The sequence below is a fragment of the Scyliorhinus torazame genome, chromosome 16 (assembly GCF_047496885.1).
Source record: "Scyliorhinus torazame isolate Kashiwa2021f chromosome 16, sScyTor2.1, whole genome shotgun sequence".
NCBI classification, from domain to species: domain Eukaryota; kingdom Metazoa; phylum Chordata; class Chondrichthyes; order Carcharhiniformes; family Scyliorhinidae; genus Scyliorhinus; species Scyliorhinus torazame.
Genome location: NC_092722.1, coordinates 166,082,624 through 166,101,109, shown reverse-complemented (window position 1 = coordinate 166,101,109; position 18,486 = coordinate 166,082,624). Strand labels below are relative to the sequence as shown.

General features: G+C 45.5%; 1 protein-coding gene across 1 annotated transcript in view; it reads right to left on the bottom strand.

Annotated features, from left to right (window-relative positions):
- Positions 1–18,486, bottom strand: part of habp2 (hyaluronan binding protein 2) — a 171,722-nt gene that overhangs the window by 86,872 nt on the left and 66,364 nt on the right. Inside the window, exons 10-14 of the mRNA XM_072477631.1 lie at positions 15,704–15,846; positions 14,703–14,837; positions 14,444–14,586; positions 9,995–10,148; positions 9,083–9,134 (exon numbers count right to left, since the gene is read on the bottom strand). Coding sequence (XP_072333732.1) covers positions 9,083–9,134; positions 9,995–10,148; positions 14,444–14,586; positions 14,703–14,837; positions 15,704–15,846 — 627 coding nt within the window. The remainder of the gene's footprint in view (positions 1–9,082; positions 9,135–9,994; positions 10,149–14,443; positions 14,587–14,702; positions 14,838–15,703; positions 15,847–18,486) is intronic.

Here is an 18,486-nt window from a genome sequence, read left to right as displayed (position 1 = left end):
ATCTCTCCATAAGGTTTCTCAATTCCGAAGAAGAGTCATATTGGGATCAAACTTCTACACCTGTTTCTCTCTTTACAGATGCTACTAAGATTTTTCAGCACTTTTTGTTTTATCTCACCCCCTCCCCCCATTTCTGCAACCTGTTTTAGGCTTGCTAGTGTCCAAGATTTATGCATTTGTGCAATTATGTCTTCATGTGCATTCTGATTTTCTGCACCGTCTGTTTTTATTTCTCATCACAAACAGAAAAGAAGGTTGGAAATTGTGATTGATATTTAAAATGCTGTTTCGATTACCTCTGTTTTCTTTTTCAGAGTGTACGTATCTGAAGTAAGAGATTGCCCCTTTTTGGTGTTAGGTTACTTGCTTGAGGAGCAATGTGCAATGGACTTAATGACATTTGACCATCTCTTGCCTAACTACGTCTGGCATTAGCTCTGGGTAATTTATAGAATGGCAGCATCATGATTATGTCACTGGAGCGGACTTGCAATCCAGGGGCTTTGATTAATGATCTAGAGACACAGTCCAAATTCCACCGTGGACTGGGGAATTTACTTTCAGTTAATAAATACATCTGGAATAAACAATCGGTATCAGTAATGTAACTATGCAGCTGCTGGATTGTTGTAAAGAACCATTTGGTTCACTAAAGTCCTTTCAGAGAAGAAATCTTGCAGCCCTATATGCAATTCCAAACCCATAGCCATATGGTTGATCCTCAACTCTCCTTGAAAATGAGCTATTGAGCTGCTCAAGGGCAATGAGGGATGGGCAATAAAAACCTGCCTTGGAAATAATGCCCAGGTTGCACGAGTTGAAAAAAAGCTAGAATAATTGCTACCATTCCATGAATCCACACAAGTCACAATTTACTGTCAGGGTTCAAGCTATAGTCGGGCTAACATTTTTACTATTCTGACCTTTGTGTTGTTGATTATTCTCTTAGTTAGAAAGCAGGGATTGCATGGATGGTTGGTATCGTTAATGGGGGCTGGTTTAGTTCAGTTGGTTGAACAGCAGGTTTGTGATGCAGAGCAACACCAACAACATGGATTCAATGGGGCAGCACGGTAGCATTGTGGATAGCACAATTGCTTCACAGCTCCAGGGTCCCAGGTTCGATTCCGGCTTGGGTCACTGCCTTGGCGGAGTCTGCACATCCTCCCTGTGTGTGCGTGGGTTTCCTCCGGGTGCTCCGGTTTCCTCCCACAGTCCAAAGATGTGCAGGTTAAGTGGATTGGCCATGATAAATTGCCCTTAGTGTCCAAAATTGCCCTTAGTGTTGGATGGGGTTACTGGGTTATGGGGATAGGGTGGAGGTGTTGACCTTGGGTAGGGTGCTCTTTCCAAGAGCCAGTGCAGACTCGATGGGCCGAATGGCCTCCTTCTGCACTGTAAATTCTATGAAATTCTTGTACTGACTGAGGTTATTCGTGGATGCCCACCTTCTCAACCTTGCCCCTTGCCTGAGATGTCATGATCCTCAGGTTAAATCACCACCATTCAGCTCTCCGCCTCAAAGGGGAAAGCAGCCTATGGTCATCTGGGACTAAGGTGACTTTACTTTATTAGAATTTATCGGAATATTTTGTCCCAGGCTTTATTATTGTGATGTTCACAATACTATCTGGATATTAACCCACGTTTGAATTGTGAAAGGTTCCTTCAGATAGCTTGGGGATAAAATGAAACTTTATTCAGAAACAAAGGCATCTCATGTTTTGTGATGTATAATTTTGGAGGAACAATATTCTAAGGATTTTGAGAAAGTTTTGTTTTATTTCATTCAGGTCCTGGATATTTTAGTAGTCTCTGTCATGAAGAATTATCACAGTAACTTCATTGCAGTGTTAATGTAAGCCTATTTGTGTCAATAATAAAGATTATTATTATCAGTACATTACATATGAGGTGGGCATTAGCAAACATAGAAGGCATGACATTAAAGGTATTAAAAGAACCAATATTTGTCAATGACTCACAGACTGATGATAGGTGCAGAAGAAGTTGCAAACAATTAGAACACACAATAAATATGAACATTTTTGTGCAGTATTGTATTATCAGCGAAATCACCGAGCCACGAGTCACAAAGAAAAGTAATAGCAAGACATATAAAAATGACAGTGAAATATTAAGTAGTGGTAAATATTACCACACTAACAATGCATTTTGCTTGTGATCATTGCAAATGGAATCTTCCACATGCAAACCTGCCCCACCTTTGAACTAAAACTTAGCACCTCAGGCTAAATGGTATATTTATTACTAGGTTTAAATGGAAATAACACAGGCTGCCCAGCATTACGTGCCTGGCCTTTCAAATGTAGCAACAACAGGTTTCTAAACTTTGTATATCAAACTAAATTATAAATTGGTGTTAATAGGTATTCATAAAATTAAGCAGATGCAAAAATAACTTGGCATTTAAAATAGCAGTGCTATATGTTCTTCACTCTGTTACTTAAACTGTGTCTGAGAGGAAAATAATAAATTATTTCAAAATTTTTATGGGGATTTTTTTCCAGGGGTCTTATAACTCTACTCTAGAAATTGATAACATGGGTGTTACATAGTCCACAGAGATCTGTCCTGTTGTAGCGACATGGTGATGTGATTTTAAAAAGTGATGCAAAGAAACAGGCCTGACGTTTTCAGGTGCTAGGAACTTGTCCCTGCCCACTGTCTCAGAGTCAATTTACGCTCCAATGAGTGTTGCCTGCAGGCAGGACTTCTGCTCTTCACTCAGGAGGATGTCCCGCCTTAGGCAACTCCTAGCCAATCTGATTTGTTGAGAAGTGGCCCTCAAGCAACCCATTAACTGGCCACTTAAGGGCCTCAATTGGGGCAAGGGAGGGCTTCCCATCTGAGACCTTGCCTGCCCCATTGTACAATCATTGCGTGGTCGGGTCAGGCGGCAACCCAGAGGGGATCCCGCCCCTGCCAGTGGGAAGGCATAAAACCTTTGCCTAAGTCTTCAGTTCAGATAGATCCAGAGAGTTTTTTGTGTTTCAAACCATTTCAGAAACAATTAAAAGTCAATCACATTGCTGAAGGTCTGGTGATGTACATGAGTCGGACTGGGTCAGAATGGTGGGATCTCCTTCCTTAAAGGATTTTAGTAAACCAGATGGGTTTTTACAACAATCAGTGGTAACGGTATCGTCACCATTACTGAGATTAGCTTTATATTTCACATTTATCAATTGAGTTTAAATTCTATCAGCTGCTATGGAGGAATTTGAAATCTTATCCGTAGAACATTAGCCAGGGCCTCTGGATTACTATTCCAATGAAACCACCACTAAGTCTCCTGTACACAAACTGAATCTCCTACCATCCAGCAGTGAATACACTTCATTTTAATTGCTCTGCTGTTGTTGGCTGTACCCTCAGGTGACGAGGCTCAAAGATCTGAAATGCCCAACCTCAACCTCCGTACGTCCTCATTCTGCTGAAAGAACTTTGATCAAATGTTTGGCTACATGCTCCAATATGTTTTTATGTGGCTTGGTGTCAAATGTAGTTTTTTAAAGCTTCTGTGAAGCATTTTGGGATGTTTTACCACATTAAAGGTGCTATATAAATAGTTGTTGTTGATGTTGTGATACTTTATTAATGCTATGAGACATCCTGAGGTCATGAATCATGCTATATAAATGACCCTCCCTCCCTTCATCCCTTCCCACCTTCCTCCCCTCTACAATGTGTTATTTCTTTTTTCTAACAGGCTAACAAGGCAAAAGGGGAAAAGAAACCAACAGAAAAGACAGTCATAATTTCCATTTAACGATCTTGGTACTCTTGCTACAAGAAGAACTGACAAAAAAAATGTTTTATTTGAAATGAACTGTGTCCAGGTTTCCATGACAGTGGCAAACAAGTTTGTAGAAGTGCATTCCAAAAATTACACTAGGCACGCCATGATGGGACTGCATAAAATAATTTCTAAGGTCAAATAAACGTCTAATGGTTGGCCGGGAGGCATAGTGGTTAGCACTGTTATCTTATAGCACCAGGGACCCAGGTTCAATCTCCGGTTCGGGTGATTGTCTGCATGTTATTGTATCTGTGTGGATTTCCTCCAGGTGCTCCAGTTTCGTCCCACAGTCCAAAGATGTGCAGGTTAGGTGGGGTATGGGGATAGGATGGGGCTGTGGGCTTGGGTTGGTTACTGTTTCGGGCGGTCGGTGCAGACTTGATGGGCCAAAATGCCTCCTTCTATACTGCAGGTATTCTCTGGATTCTAAATGCTTCAATGGGCAAAGGTTAACTTGTGTATGATTGGAAGTCACATTACAGAGGAGGTGCTAAATTTGCAGTGATAGGACAACATAATTGTTGTGAGAAACGTATTTGAGAGACTGAGCTTGGATGGTGTGGCCTCTTGAAGGACAGAACAGCACCTGTGCTTGTGCACTATTTTATTCAAATATTTCATGATTTGTACAAGATGTTACTCCATTTGTCTACACACACTGATTGCAATCAAACATATAGTTGTGTATGTGTCGCAAGTAGCACCCAGAAATTCAACCTAACATAATTTTCAGTGATCTGTGCTGGTCCCTTAAGGCACTCAATGCACCTGATCCACCCCATTAATCAGCTGCCATCACGATGGCGGCAGCCTGGATGCCATCAGGAATGGTGCAGGAAGGTCTGGGGATTCTCCTCTACCCAGCAGGGCGGGGGGTCCCGGCGGCAAGGATTGGCGTGAACCACTCCAGCGTCGGGCCGCCCCTTCAGGGGCTAGGTTTGCGCCACGCCGGCCGGTGGGGAAGGGGCTTGGTGCCACGCCAACCGGTGCCCAAGGGCCTCCGCCAGCTGGCGTGAGTTGGTGCATGCGCGGGAGCACACCAGCGTGTTCTGGCGTCATCCCAGTGCATGCGCAGGGGGGTTCATCTCTGCGTCGGCCATTGCGGAGGACCACAGCGGCCGACGTGGAACAATAGAGTGTCCCCACAGCATAGGCCCGCACGCAGATCGGTGGGCCCTGATCACGGGCCAGGCCACCGTGGGGGCACCCCCCGGGGCCAGATCCCCCCGAGCCTCCCCTGAGAACCCCGGAAGCCACTCGTGCAGCTAGGTCCCGCCGGCAAATACCTGGTGTAATATACGCCGGCGGGACTGGCCGAAAATGGGCGGCCACTCGGCCAATCGCGGGCTGGAGAATCGCCGGGGGGACCGCTGCCAGTGGCCGCCGGCCGGCGTAGTGCGATTTCCACCCTCGCCAAATCCCCGGCGCCGGAGAATTCGGCAGCCGGCGGGGACAGGATTCACACCGTCCCCCGACGATTCTCCGACCCGGTGGGGTCCACCCCTGAACTTCAGTTTACTGCATTACACCTCTATCCTACCCCAAAGTTGGGCACAAATCGGTCTCTATATAAAATGATATATGGGAGGATATTTATCCCATTATATCTATGTCAGCCCTCTTACAGGGCTATACACAGTCCCATTCCCCTGCTCTTAATCTTATTCCCCTGGAATAAGAGCAAATGGGATTATTATTTAAATGATAAAATATTAAAACATGCTGCTGTGCAGAGAGACCTGGGTGTGCTCATGCATGAGTCACAAAACAGGTGATTAAGAAGGCGAATGGAATTTTGTCCTTCATTGCTAGAGGGATGGAGTTTAAGACTAGGGAGGTTCTGCTGCAATTGTATAAGGTGTTAGCGAGGCCACACCTGGAGTATTGTGTTCAGTTTTGGTCTCTTTACCTGAGAAAGGACGTACTGGCGCTGAAAGGTATGCAGAGGAGATTCACTAGGTTAATCCCAGAGTTGAAGGGGTTGGATTACGAGGAGAGGTTGAGTAGACTGGAACTGTACTCGTTGGAATTTAAAAGGATGAGGGGGGATCTTATAGAAACATATAAAATTATGAAGGGAACAGATAGGATAGATGCGGGCAGGTTGTTTCCACTGGCGGGTGAAAGCTGAACTAGGGGGCATAGCCTCAAAATAAGGGGAAGTAGATTTAGGACTGGGTTTAGGAGGAACTTCTTCACCCAAAGGGTTGTGAATCTATGGAATTCCTTGCCCAGTGAAGCAGTAGAGGCTCCTTCATTAAATGTTTTTAAGATAAAGATAGATCATTTTTTGAAGAATAAAGGGATTAAGGGTTATGGTGTTCAGCCGGGAAAGTGGAGCTGAGTCCACAAAAGATCAGCCATGATCTCATTGAATGGCGGAGCAGGCTCGAGGGGCCATATAGCCTACTCCTGCTCCGAGTTCTTATGTTCTTATGTTCTTTCAATAGTAAGATTTTTCTTTTCAAATATTCTCCACTTCCCTTTGAATAGATTTTGTTCCCAATATTTTTTCTGGTAGGACATGATAACTCTCTGCATTAAAATAAAATCCGAATCTCTGACTCCATTTTTTGATGATTAACTTAAATTTATTTTCTCGATTATTGACTCAGCAATGGAAGTCATTTCTTTTGATTTACTTTCTTCAAACATTTCACAATTTTGAACATTGGTATTAGGTTTACTGTTCACCCTGCTTGTTCCTGTGAAAAGACTCTCTTATTCCCTAATCTCTCATCACGATTGTCATTTTCATCCAGGGTATCACCTTGATTATTATCTCCTGTGCTTTCATATCTTCCTTAAAGTAATAGCGTAAAACTGGACCAAGCTTAGCGTAAAACTGGACCAAACAATGTTAACCCAGAGAAATTCAGATCATATGCGTTAACACATTGGCAAACATTCAAATAAAACATCAATATTCTTGCATAATCAAACAATGTTTTGGGGCGGCACGGTGGCACAGTGGTTAGCACTGCTGCCTCACAGCGCCAGGAACCCGGGTTCAATTCTGGCCTTGGGTGTCTGTGTGGAGTCTGCACGTTCTCCCCGTGTCTGCGTGGGTTTTCCTCCGAGTGCTCCGGTTTCCTCCCACAGTCCAAAGATGTGCAGGTTAGGTGGATTGGCCATGCTAAATTGTTCCTTAGTGTCCACAGGTTAGGTGGGGTTACGGGAATAGGGTGGAGGGTCGTCGTGGACTCTATGGGCCGAATGGCTTCCTTCTGTATGATTCTATAAAATGAATTCTGTAATCTGTGGTGGTGTAGAGATTAAAGCATCATAGTGAACAATCAAGCAGATCACAAACAGCAATTATTACAATTACAATACAGCCGGGATGCTGATTCCCGGTTAACCCTTAGCTCAGATTTGACATGGCACCTTTCATATTTCTGACAAGCTACTTTTGCAGTGACAGCACCAATATTTTATTCTAAAGTTACCAATCTAATGAACAAAAGCTTAATGAGAAAATCCCACCTTCAGATTACAGTGCCACAGCTTCAGATATGGTTAATTTAACATCAAATGTAGGTTCAGTCGTCAAATCGATATTAACACTGCAAGATCACCAAGGCATAGAAACGTAAGATTAAATGCTAAATTAAATGATCACTGCAGTTCCAGCCTATTCCAGCAGAAACTCAATAGTCACTTTGGTCCATCATTTAAAACAAACTGTTGTTACAAGTATAAGTCTGAATCCTCTTCCACAAAATCACCCCCCAATTTATTGGGTCTGGTTTAGTTCCTTTCCCCAAGGTTTCAAAAGGAGAGGTAGATCAGGTGTAAACTGGTCTTGGGCTGTCACTTCAGAAGCAACACCAGATGGTAAAACAACAGTGGCTCTGAGTATTTACGTTAATACCTTTCCTGCAATAACAAAAATTGAGATAAAGGCTCACAATTGGTGCTTACAATTACAACAGTGTGATATTTTGGAGAAACTTTTTTGCATGCATCAAGCTGTCTTTGCTTTGAATAATTTCCACATACGTTGACAGAAACTATTTTGCTAGAACACTGGGAAAAGGAAACATTATGGGCTGGATTCTCTGTGATTGGGACTATGTCCCCACTCCGTCGTAAAAACTGTGGACTTTCATGCCAAAAAAACTGGTGTGAAAGGGCCATGTAGTCCTAGCCCTGTCGGGGGCTAGCAGGGACCCAGTGTAAATCTAGCAGCTTTTACAGCAGATACGGGCCCCCGCACTTCCGGATCGGAGGCCACGCATGCACACGGAGGCGGGCTCCAGCTGCCGTGCCATGCTCCATGGAGGACTCAGACTGCTCACTAAAAATAGACCCCCCGATCGGTCTCGCGCCCGACCCTGACCGCCCGCCCAAACATTGCCTGGCCAAGAAAAGGCCCCCCCTGCCCTCCGATCGGCCCGCCCCCGACCAGGGAGGCCATGGACTGAGTCCGCAGCCGCCACGCTAGTTTCCCGACCGCCTGGACCACATTACATCCACGCCATTGGGACTTAGGCCGGTCGGAGGCGGAGAATGGTGGAGCGGGCCTCCAGCAATGACGCAGAATCGGGAAACCGGCACTGCTCCCCGATTCTGTGTAGGGAAATAGATTTTCCGCCCCTGCGCCGGCCGCGATTTCGGTGTCGTGGTGTGGAGAATCCAGCCCTATGTATTTTTGGACATAATAAGCTTTTACTACTCAAACTGTTTGGCTAAATTGCCATTAACAGGTATAGCTTCTCCCTTTTTTTTATTCTAGCAAAAATGCTGTAGGTTATAAAATGGCATTGCATAAGTGCTGGCTGGCACTTGACTATCCTCCTTCAGTTTAATGGAACTTTCACTTGTCAATGAGATGTCGAGCAGACCAACCTTTTTCCACAGACTTTGCTGGATTTTGTAATGCATCTGTCTAATATTTGAAAGCCATGGAACCAAAACTTTTGTATCTCAATTTTACATTCTATTTAAGCGGAGTCCCTATAAATAAACAAAGCTGTCAATGACTCAAGGCGGGGGGGCTAGATTTTCACCTTCAAATTCTCAGAGGTTACCTAACAGGGTGGATCGCCAACCCTGTATTGAGTCCACCTGACTTTCAGTCCATTGATAGCAATGGAAAATTAAACAGGTTCTGTAAGTGGCAGATTATCTGCTCCGCCAGTTCACCTGCTGGACAGCAAAGATGAAACTTTACCTCTTTGAAAGGGAGGTCCTTGTGTTCTCCACGTGTTGAGTCGCAAACGCAAACACTGGCCAACAACAGCACAAAGGTCCTACCTGCCATTTTGAATCTGACCTCTTTGCCCAGCCACATAGACCAACTCTTCCGCTAAACACAATGGAAATGCAAATTAGGAGATCTCTGTAACAGGAGGCTGAATCAATATCTCTTGTTTTACACTGAAAACAAAGTAAAAAATACTCCCCATTACATTATTGCATTGCAAATTAAATAAGCTACACCCTCTTCATATCTTTCAGTAATTCAAACTTCTAGAACATATAAAATTTTGTAACTTACCAAACCTGTTGATTGGGTTCATCACAAGATGTGCTACGGCTGCGAGAATTATAATTAACATGTATCTTTAAGCTAACCAAACTGAAAGCTAAATTTTGAACCAATGTTTGAGGTGCTTATTTGATGCTGATTTATTGGTTGTCATCGATGATAACCGTAGTATTTAACTAATGCGGCTAAGATTCAGCATTGAAATAATTTAAAATGTACTCATTTGAGGATCAACAAAACAGAATTGTATTTAATATACACTCAAATTGTACATAAATTACAAAGATATTATTCTATCGAAGGAAGCTTGCCATTCTGCTTTGTTAATTAAAATAAGAAGCAATACGGCCGACATTCAGCTTTGTGAGTTAGAATTATTATCATGGACGTTCAACACCAAGGGCACTTTGCAAATGCAATCACTTAGATCGCGACACAGACACAGTTATACTTCTCACTTTACGGAAGCATGGTATTACAGGAATACAAAATTAATGGTAATCATAATTAAAATTGTTAATAAGGTGATATATGTGATCCTACTGTTACCAAAACTGAGGTAATAACATATTTGTATGTCTTTAACGTGCATTCAAGAGATAATGGATGTGTTAAATAGCACTGTCAAGTATCTTTTTATATTCCACAACAATCCCGTATGTTCAACCGCTACACTTAAGTGGCTCGTGTTTTAATCCATTTAAGGAATTTGGTGATGCGGACGTAAACTCCAGGTTTATTTTTCACTCCACAGCGATCACCCCAGCTCACTATTCCATAGATTTGATAACGTCCATCTTTCACACAAGTCAGTGGTCCTCCAGAATCACCCTAAATATGAAAGAAAGATATGCAATTTGAGAACATTCTTTCAGACCTTTGATTATGAAAATATGTTTTGTTTTATAGGACCATTTCTTTATTGTACCCTTCCACTTTGTTGTTTGTTCATAGAATGATAAAATGACACAACATAGAAGGGGTCAAACAGCCAATTTGTGCTTTTATTTACTTTTTGTTCTACCCTCTATCAGTACTGCCTATTTCTCCTTTACTGCTGCATTGGCAAAATCCTCTCTCTAGTGAAGACAAATGCAAAGTATTAATTTACTACTTCAGACACTTCTTCTGACCCCTCAAGAAGTGCTTTTCATCCTTTTGGTCTATCGTCTCTTTGATGACTCTTTTACAATTTATTAGACCATTAAAGACTTTTGGATTCCCTTTTATGTTAGCTGTTAACCCATTTCCATAATCTCTATTTTATCTTCTTAAGCCTTCTTGTGTACTGGGTTCAGTTTGGTTTCAGACTACATTACCAACATTACAGGTGCCATTCAGTGACCCCCGTTGCGCCTAATGCAGAGCTGGGCGCAAAGGTGGATCGCGCGAGAGCACTCAAATCGGGCTCCCCATCAGTCACCTGATTCACTCTGCCCTGCTCGCACCCTCACTGGGCGAGATGCAGATCTGCATATTAAGCTCATTTTTATACCTGGTTGCCGGATTCACTCATCGCCCGGGACTCACTGGCTGTGCCTGCGAGACCTTGCCAGGGCGCAGTTTGGTTCTGGTCCACACAAACATGGACCGGGCATAATGTTGCCTCAGGGGGTCTCGCAGGCCATTAGATACCTCTGGGTGTTTGGGCAGAGTGGTACACTGGCACTCCCCCAGTACCTGGGCACTTTGGTAATGCCAGCCTGGCATCCTGACAGTGCCACTTGGGCATCCTGGTAGTGCCACCTGGCAATGAAGGGGGGTTGATAAAGCAGGGGAGCCTGAAGGGGGGGGGGGCGGGGGAAAGATCGGGGTTGTTGATCAAAATTGCACCCCAATCTGCGGACAGCCATTCCTGCTGGTGAGATCAGCTTACCAGCAGGAAATCTCTTTAAGCATGGCCTCGACGGGGAGAAACGTCCCGAGGCCCAAAAACCCGCAAAATGCCATTGAAAAGCAGAGTGTTTCTCGGTGCTGAATTGCACCCTACATTTGTCATAAACTTTTTCTTTTCCTGTTGCATTTTACTTTCTATGTCTTTAATTATCCAGGGAACCAAGGGTGCCCTCCCTTTTCCCCTTATGGCAATATTTCTACTCTGTATTCCAATTATCTCCTCATTATTCAAATACTGTTTTGCCTATCTACCTAAGCTAGATCCTTTATTTTTAACTCACCGCAATTAGCCCTCCTCTGGTTCAATATTTTATTTTAAAAATAATTTTCCTTTTTGTTTTCCAGAACTAACCATAACTTGATGTTATGACCACTGTTCCCAAATGTCCCCCCCATTGAAACATGTTCCAATTGGCCCACTTTATTCCCCACATCTAGATCGAGTCCTGTTTTCTTCTGTGTTAGGCCGAAAACATACTGATCAAGCAAGTTTGTTTGAACATACTTTAAGAATTCTCCTCCTTTTTGTCCTATATACTGTTATGAACCAGTCTTAATTGGGATAATTGAAGTCTCTAGTTATCACTACTCTATACAGTTCCTGCATCCAATTGTAATTTTCTTGAGAATTTTCTCCTCTAACTCTTTCCCATTATGTGGTGGCTTATATTTTATACCTAATCAAATGATAGATCCTCTATTGTCCCTTAATGATAAACAAACAAATTCTGTTTTTTTTTGCCCCTCAACGACGCCATCCCTTTCCAGTCCGCTAATAGATTTTTTTGTTAATTTTGTGAGCACACCATTTTTTCCCCTTCCCTATCTTCCCTGGGTATTTTGTGGCCAGGAATGCCAGGGGGAATTTTATCCACTGGAAAAAAGTAGGTTTGTGATGGGTGCAATGTAGACATTTTAAAAACTCAAACCTGAACCCAACTGATCTTGAGCCTGCCCACTTCCAGCTTTAATGGAGGGGGGATGGTGTGGGCAGAGTGGTAGTGCAATACACCCATTCCCAGGAAGCAGGGTGCCCATTGAAATATTTAAGTGAGGCTGCATGACTCATATTTTCTGTCTATTCAAGGCTGAACACTGGCTGATTGAGCCAACAGAAGGCTGAATGGGGTGCCATGGTGGCACAGTGGTTAGCACTGCTGCTCATAGCACCAGGGACCCGGGTTCCATTCAGACTTGTGTGTCTGTGTGGAGTTTGCACATTCTCCCCCTGTCTGCGTGGGTTTCTTCCGGGTGCTCCGCTTTCCTCCCTCAGTCCAAAGTCATGCAGGTTAGGTGGATTGGCCATAGTAAATAGCCCCTTAGTGTCCAGGTTAGGTGTGGTTACGGGGATAGGACAATTGAGTGGGCCTAGTTAGAGTGCTGTTTCGGAGGGTCGGTGTAGACCCGATGGGCTGAATGGCCTCCTTCTGCACTGCAGGGATTCTATGATGCGGCAAGTGCATCTGCAACACTGCTTGAAGGTTAGGTGAAACTGGACAACTTCATCCCACCTTCCCTAAAACTGTTATGCTTCTTTCCTCATTGGATTTTTCTCCCAAGATCGGGTGCCTCAATAATTGGACACCCCTCCATAATCACCAATTCTTCCCGACAATCAGAACCTCCCATGATCATCAACCCCCTGCCATCATGTTCTGACATCCCCCCATCACGACTCCACCATCTCTGCCTCTGATCTCTTCTTGACACCCTGTAATTACCCACTGATCTTACAAGTTGCACTATAGCACTCTTGCGCAATCAACTTTCCAACTTTACTCTAGTAGCAGGAAACACACCAGAATTATGACCTTGCCTCAAATGTTCACTACCCGAGAGGGAGCCAAACCTGTCAATAAATTCCAGATGAGGATCCCACGAACAAGAAACATGCTTTCTACAGTGTATAGGACTAGACCTCTCACTTGGAAATCCCTGAACCAGGGGCGTGATTCAACAGAAAAAAAATCTATATCTGGCTTTCGGTGGGGTTAGGGGGTGTTTCTCAATGGCTGCAATGCTGAGAAACATCTTGCTCTTTAAGGGCATTTGCCCTTTTTGTTTGGCCTTGGGGGGGGGGGGGGGGGGTTTCCCTTCAGCGAAGCTGCATTTGAGTTGAAGTTCGCCATTGGAAAAGGCTGTCCGCAGATCTGGGCGCCATTTCATCTGGCTGCCCCAATCGTTTCCCCCTTCTTTCATCCCATCCTCGTTATCGACCTTTCCCACCAACCTCGGGAATCCCCCAGGAACACCCCTAAACCACCCCCCCCAATCTAGCAAGGCTCCTCCGGGTCCATCAATGGCAGTGCTAACTTGGCACTGCCAGCCTGGAAGTGCCACATTGGCACCCTGGCAGTGCCAGGGCAGTACAGCCTGCCAGGGTGTGTGGGGGCAGTGCCAAGGTGCCCGGGTCCCAGGAGTGCCCTGTCCCCGATTGCAGGGGGCCTCCAATGGTCTGAGAAATCCCCCTAGGTGTCATTATGAATGGTCCATGTTTGTTGCAACCATTAGCAAACGATGCCCTGGAAAGGCCTCCCAGGCGTGGCCATTAGGTCCCGGCACCGGGAGAATCCCACTCATGCATGTTTAAATTAGCCTATTGGCTCATTTATATGTGCTGATCTGGATCATGCGCAATGAGGGTGAGATCCAGACCACGATGTCTTGCGAGATTTCATTAAATCTTGTGAGACATTTTGAGTGTCGCAAATCCCGCCTGAGGTCTCTCACGAGATTCAACGCCCTCGTCCCGACACCAAGTCGGGCCCAATGGGGCTGCTAATTCACACCCCAGTCTTTGTTGACTTCTCTGTAGCTTCCTTGACCGTGCGACATACATTCCAAATTCATCTTAAACTGCTTAGCAGTTGCCTTCTGAGTCCTCACATTTTTGAACAGTTCACTAGTATTTGTCTCACCCGATCATCTGTGCCTCTCGCCTCTCCTCTCTAATATTTCAAACTCTGCCAAATTAGTTCAAACTGTCCCCCACAGCACTAATTAACCTCCCCATGAGGATATTGGTTCCAGCATGGTGAGGTGCAATCTGTCCGTCTTCAACAGGTCCTCCTGTCCTCCAGCTGGACCCAATAACCCGGAAATCTGAATCCCTCCCCCATTGCATCATTTCTCCAGCTATGTGTTAAACTACCAAAGGGAATTTGATTTAAATCACAAATCCTCAAATAGTGGAAGCAAGTTCCACAGTCCAACGAATTGTTATTGCAAACCTGACATGAATCCACACTTCCATCTAGATTTCCTGCACAAAACATGTTGTCATTGATAGCGGTTCCATAGGAGCGAGGGTCCCTGCAGCGTTGGTCAGATATCAGTCTCACGTTTGTATGCAATAACTGATTGGATGAAGCCTCTACAATCGTCAATGGACAGAAACTGGAATTACACTTTGGCTATAGACAATGTAACTTATTACTTCAATTTTAAGAAAACACTTATTAAAATTATACAAAATAACGGATACAGCACCTGTTTCGGTTTGACCCCATCCTGAAATGTGGCATCCTGTCCCAGGTTGGAAATCAGTCTCCGGTAAACATGCAGTTTTTACATACTTAGTTTCCTGGGCACAGTGCCCAGCGACTCGTTTTATCCTGACCAAAGCTGCAATGCAAATGTTGATTTCCATTAGAATTTGCTGTGACACCTAAAGGCTAAGAAAAACGAAGGCCTGGATTTTACCAGTAAGAAGTCTTACAACACCAGGTTAAAGTCTGTCAGGTTTGTTTCGAATCACTAGCTTTCGGAGGGCTGCTCCTTCATCAGGCGCTCCGAAAGCTAGTAATTCGAAACAAACCTGTTGGACTTTAACCTGGTGTTGTTAGACTTCTTACTATGCCTATCCCAGTCCAAGGCCGGCATCTCCACATCATGGATTTTACCAGTCCGCGGGGGACAGGTTAGGGGATGGGGAATGCTGAGGAGCCATGTTGACAGGGTTCCCTGATCCAGTCCCACCACTGGTGCATTTTGTCTGCTCCAAGGAGACGGACAGCATACTTAAAGGTCCTATTATTCTTATTGTTGGCTGAGAGGATCTGTGGCCCAAAGAGCGGGCTGCAGATACGGAAGGCAGCCCCTGTGGCAACAATAATCACCACTGAGCCATTTCACCTCCGACCCTCGCCCTCATGGATTTTTCAATTTTTTTTCACTTACCTGTTGGAGGCTTGAGGTCACCAGAAGCAACCATCACCCCCAGGGCCTCGCCTCAGGTTTCAGAGCTGCTGACCCTTTGATTGAGCTGGCAGCACCAGGGGACCAGCTGCAACCCTTAATTAGATGCAGGCCTGCAGGTGGCTGATTGGGAGCCAGTTAGGAGGCCACCTGTGGCCCCGTCGACGAGCCGGTCCTGAAGCCGGCAAAAGTGTGTGTGCGGCCTGTTCCTCGCCCTGACACTGGGGCCTTGAAAGCCACAGTAAAATTCAGCCCAGCGACTAGAAACTTGAGTGGGAACTTGCATTGCTTACCAATATCATTGTATAATCCCACAGAGCTCTCATGATAATTTTCATGGACAACTATACTTTCAACGTCAAAGTTCTGTTCATGCGATTCCTCTCTTTCAAGGTCTTGTTTGCCAAGCTGTATGCGGAAATCTCGAGGCTGTGCCCTATGTATTGGTTTAAAAGAATAGAGTGTTCCTAACTAAAAAGGATGAGCAAATTATTCCAAAATTAGTACAATAATGTAAAATGCATTTTCCAAGCAGAAAGCAACAATGCATTAATTAATTAATTATGTAAGCACTAATTGGGATGTCAGATTCTAATCTTGGTCTGCCTTTGTCAATAAAATGAAGTAGCTTAAAGTTTCATAAATAGCCCATTGCAAATGCCTCTTTAGGCTATCAGACACACTGAGCGAGGAGGGACGTGAATGTGTCCCTCCAACAGAAATTTTGTGATTTGTGTTAAGTGGGTCACTAAGGAACTCGGAGAGACATGTAGCCAGTATAAGGGCAGCACAAGGGTCAGAGCAGCTAATCCATGATGACACTTGTCTTTGTAGATCACACACATGATATGGATATCTTCACTTTTTGAAAATCTGTAATGAATTAAATTCAGCATAGTTTATTGAAACCCACTACAGCACCCTCCTCCTATAATTCCCACAATGTTATTCAGATAGAACGGTATTGTTGCTTGGAGACCAGGGAAACACCATGTAACCATAGCTGCGTACCCCATTCCAGTAACCCAAACCATTCATGTACAACAGTTGCAGCAAAGGACTTGGATCTACTCTCATCATTATTAAGCAGGCAGTTGGAATTGTGAATTCCTGCTGCACTGAAGGGGGAAGGAAAATGGAACCACCCAACGCTATAATTTCCTTAGAAATTACACCAAATGTTTTCTGATAAAACCTTCAGCGTTAATTGTTTTCTCAATAACTGAAAACTATGTTCCAAAACAAAGGAAATTAAAAATGGAAGTGAAAATTGATTTCGAAGGGCGACGCTCTGCTCCAGAATTAACCGCTGAAGTGATGAAGGTGAAAATTACTCCCAGTGTTTTTACTCAGGCTAACGCTTATTTAATTTTTATAATTTAAGCATCTACTGAATTTTGCTTCCAGCTGTGAGGAAGAAGTTTGAATCGGTAACTTAAAGTTAAATGTGGGAGCAGGACAAAGTGATGGAGGCTCCTGAAGCTTTGTGTGAAGCCTGCAGGCGGTTTCATTACTGAGGTCAGTTAAAACATATAGGGCGGGATTCTCCACTCCCGCACCGAAGTGGCTGCGCCGTCGTGAACGCCGTCGAGGTACACGACGGCGTGAAACGGCCCCGATCCCGACAGATTCAGGCCCTGACAATGGGCTGGGATCGGGGCCACGTCATCTACACGCGCCAGACCTTGTCGCCCGCGTAAAGGGCGGCGCCCCATAGATGACGCGGCCGGCGCCGCATAACTGGCGTCATCCACACATGCGCGGGTTGGCCAGCGACAACCTGCGCATGCGTGGTTGCCGTCCTCTCTAAGTCCGCCCTGCAAGAAGATGGCGGACGGATCTTGCGGGGCCGCAGAAGGAAGGAGGTCCTCCTTCAGAGAGGACAGCCCGACGATCGGTGGGCACCGATCGCGGGCCACCCCACATTTGAGGTACCCCCCGGTGCAGGATCCCCCTTTGCCCCCCCGCAGGCTGCCCCCCCCCCCCAGCGTTCATGCACCGTTCACGACGGCAGCGACCAGGTGTGGACGGCGCCGGGGGGAACCCGCCGTTTTGGCCTGGCCGCTCGGCCCATCTGGGCCTGAGAATAGCGGGGGTGCCGGAGAATCGCCATTTTGGGTGTCTCAAGCGATTCTCCGGCCTGCGGCCCACAGAACTCGACCAGGCCGTTCCCGCCGCTTGGGAGAATCGCGGGAGGGTGTCGAACCGGCGTCCCGGGAAATTTTGGTGGCCCTTGCGATTCTCCCAACCGGCGCGGGATTGGAGAATCTTGCATAGAACGCTGGGGGGGGGGGGGGGGGGGGGCTGCGGGGAGGGCAAGGGGGGATCCTGCACCGGGGGGTACTTCAAATGTGGGGTGGCCCGCGATCGGTGCCCACCGATCGTCGGGCCGTCCTCTCTGAAGGAGGACCTCCTTCCTTCCGCGGCCCCGCAAGATCCGTCTGCCATCTTCTTGCGGGGCGGACTTAGAGAGGACGGCAACCACGCATGTGCGGGTTGTCGCCGGCCAACCTGCGCTTGCGCGGATGGCGCCAGTTATGCGGCACCGGCCGCGTCATCTATGCGGCGCCACCTTTACGCGGGCGACAAGGCCTGGCGCGTGTAGATGACGCGGCCCCGATCCTAGCCCATTGTCAGGGCCTGAATCGGTCGGGATCGGGGCCGTTTTGCGCCGTTGTGAACCTTGACGACGTTCACGACGTCGCGGCCACTTCGGCGCGGGAGTGGAAAATCCCACCCAGAGCCTATTGTAACGTCTTAGTCAGTGACATTTATTTATCACAATTTAGTGGGTAGTTTTGGGAAGCAATGGATTTCACTTGAAGAATTCCTCATTACTATGGTTTGAAGAAAAATACAAGGGGATAGAAGAAGAGATTATCGAATTATTAATATGGTCAAAATTATAACCATATAGATCACCTCCAGAGATCAGAGTGAGGAAGTAAAAAACGGATTTTTGCACTGTGTCAGAAAGCTTTATTCTCATCGAGATAAATGGGGAGTTAAACCACCTGCTGGCCACAATTGAAACCTTGTTTCGCTAACCCCTTGAAAGAACAGTTTTTAATTTGGA